General features: G+C 66.7%; 1 protein-coding gene across 1 annotated transcript; it reads right to left on the reverse strand.

The window, feature by feature from the left end:
* Positions 1 to 343: 343 nt before the first annotated feature.
* On the reverse strand, positions 344 to 577 carry MNEG_13793 (hypothetical protein; the record flags this gene model as incomplete). Its single annotated transcript, XM_014037737.1, has 1 exon — positions 344 to 577. A coding segment is annotated over one exon (234 nt), but the record flags the coding sequence as incomplete, so codon positions are not given.
* Between the last annotated feature and the right edge of the window lie 420 nt (positions 578 to 997).

Genomic DNA, 997 nt, shown 5'->3' on the forward strand with positions numbered 1-997 from the left:
CCCCGGGCCCGCCCCTCACCCAGCGTTTGCAGCTTGCCCCAGAGCTTGCACTTCTCGCAGCCGACGCAGTCCATGATCCGCGTGATATTCTGGAAGGCCACCTGGACACCACCAGGTAGAAAAACGAGAAAAGGCATATGAAAGTGTCGGCGATATGTGAATGATGCTGAGGGTTGAAACGGGTGCCAACTTGGCCTTGAAGGCCCGATGCTGGAAGGGAATCAAGCCAGAATAGATTGATGAGGTGCACGGGTTTCCCCTGGTGCAGGCATTGCTGCTTCGTGTGGGGCTGGAGCTCCAGCCGCTGTCAATAAGCGGCAGCCGCTCAGAAGCTGCCTCCGCATCAACGCCGCGAGAGGGGCCGCAACGCGACGCCCCGACGCTTTTGGCGCCGCGTTCGCGACCGTGGCGCGCCGCCAGGGCCCTCGCACGTGCGCGCGCGTGCCCCCTCGCCTGCCTGCCCCCCGACGACCCCCACCTGCAGCTGCCCCTTGAGCTTCTCCCCGGTCTCCCCCTTCCAGAGGCGTCCCTCGTCGAATGGCAGTGGGCAGGACTCCAGCATAGCGGGGTTGGACAGCTTTGGGGCACATCGGCGAGGGAGATGAGGGTGGGGGGGGGTGGAGTCAGGCCGGGTCGGGGCGGCGGTTGTGCAGGGGCGTCATAGTGGCCGGCGGGAATAAAACAGCAGGGGCGGGCGGTGTGCGGCGGCGCCCCCGTTGCTGACGAGCATGTAAATGCTGCAGAATGTTTGCTGCGGGGACCGACATCCTGAGGCGGCCGACTGCCTACGGGCGCGGCAAGCGGTACGCGCCCGCTGCCGCGGCGCCCCTTGCTCTGACTGGCGCCGGTGGCCGGCACTCTGTGTCAACGCATGTGGGTCCCGGCCCCACTGCTCCCAGCCACACATTCACGCATGAACGTGCCCCGCACACTGCACAGCGGGCTGCGCACTAGAATGCAGCCGACGCGGCCGCCGGCATGCCACGAGCCAACCACC

Source organism: Monoraphidium neglectum (genome assembly GCF_000611645.1).
Source record: "Monoraphidium neglectum strain SAG 48.87 unplaced genomic scaffold scaffold04054, whole genome shotgun sequence".
Taxonomy (NCBI): domain Eukaryota; kingdom Viridiplantae; phylum Chlorophyta; class Chlorophyceae; order Sphaeropleales; family Selenastraceae; genus Monoraphidium; species Monoraphidium neglectum.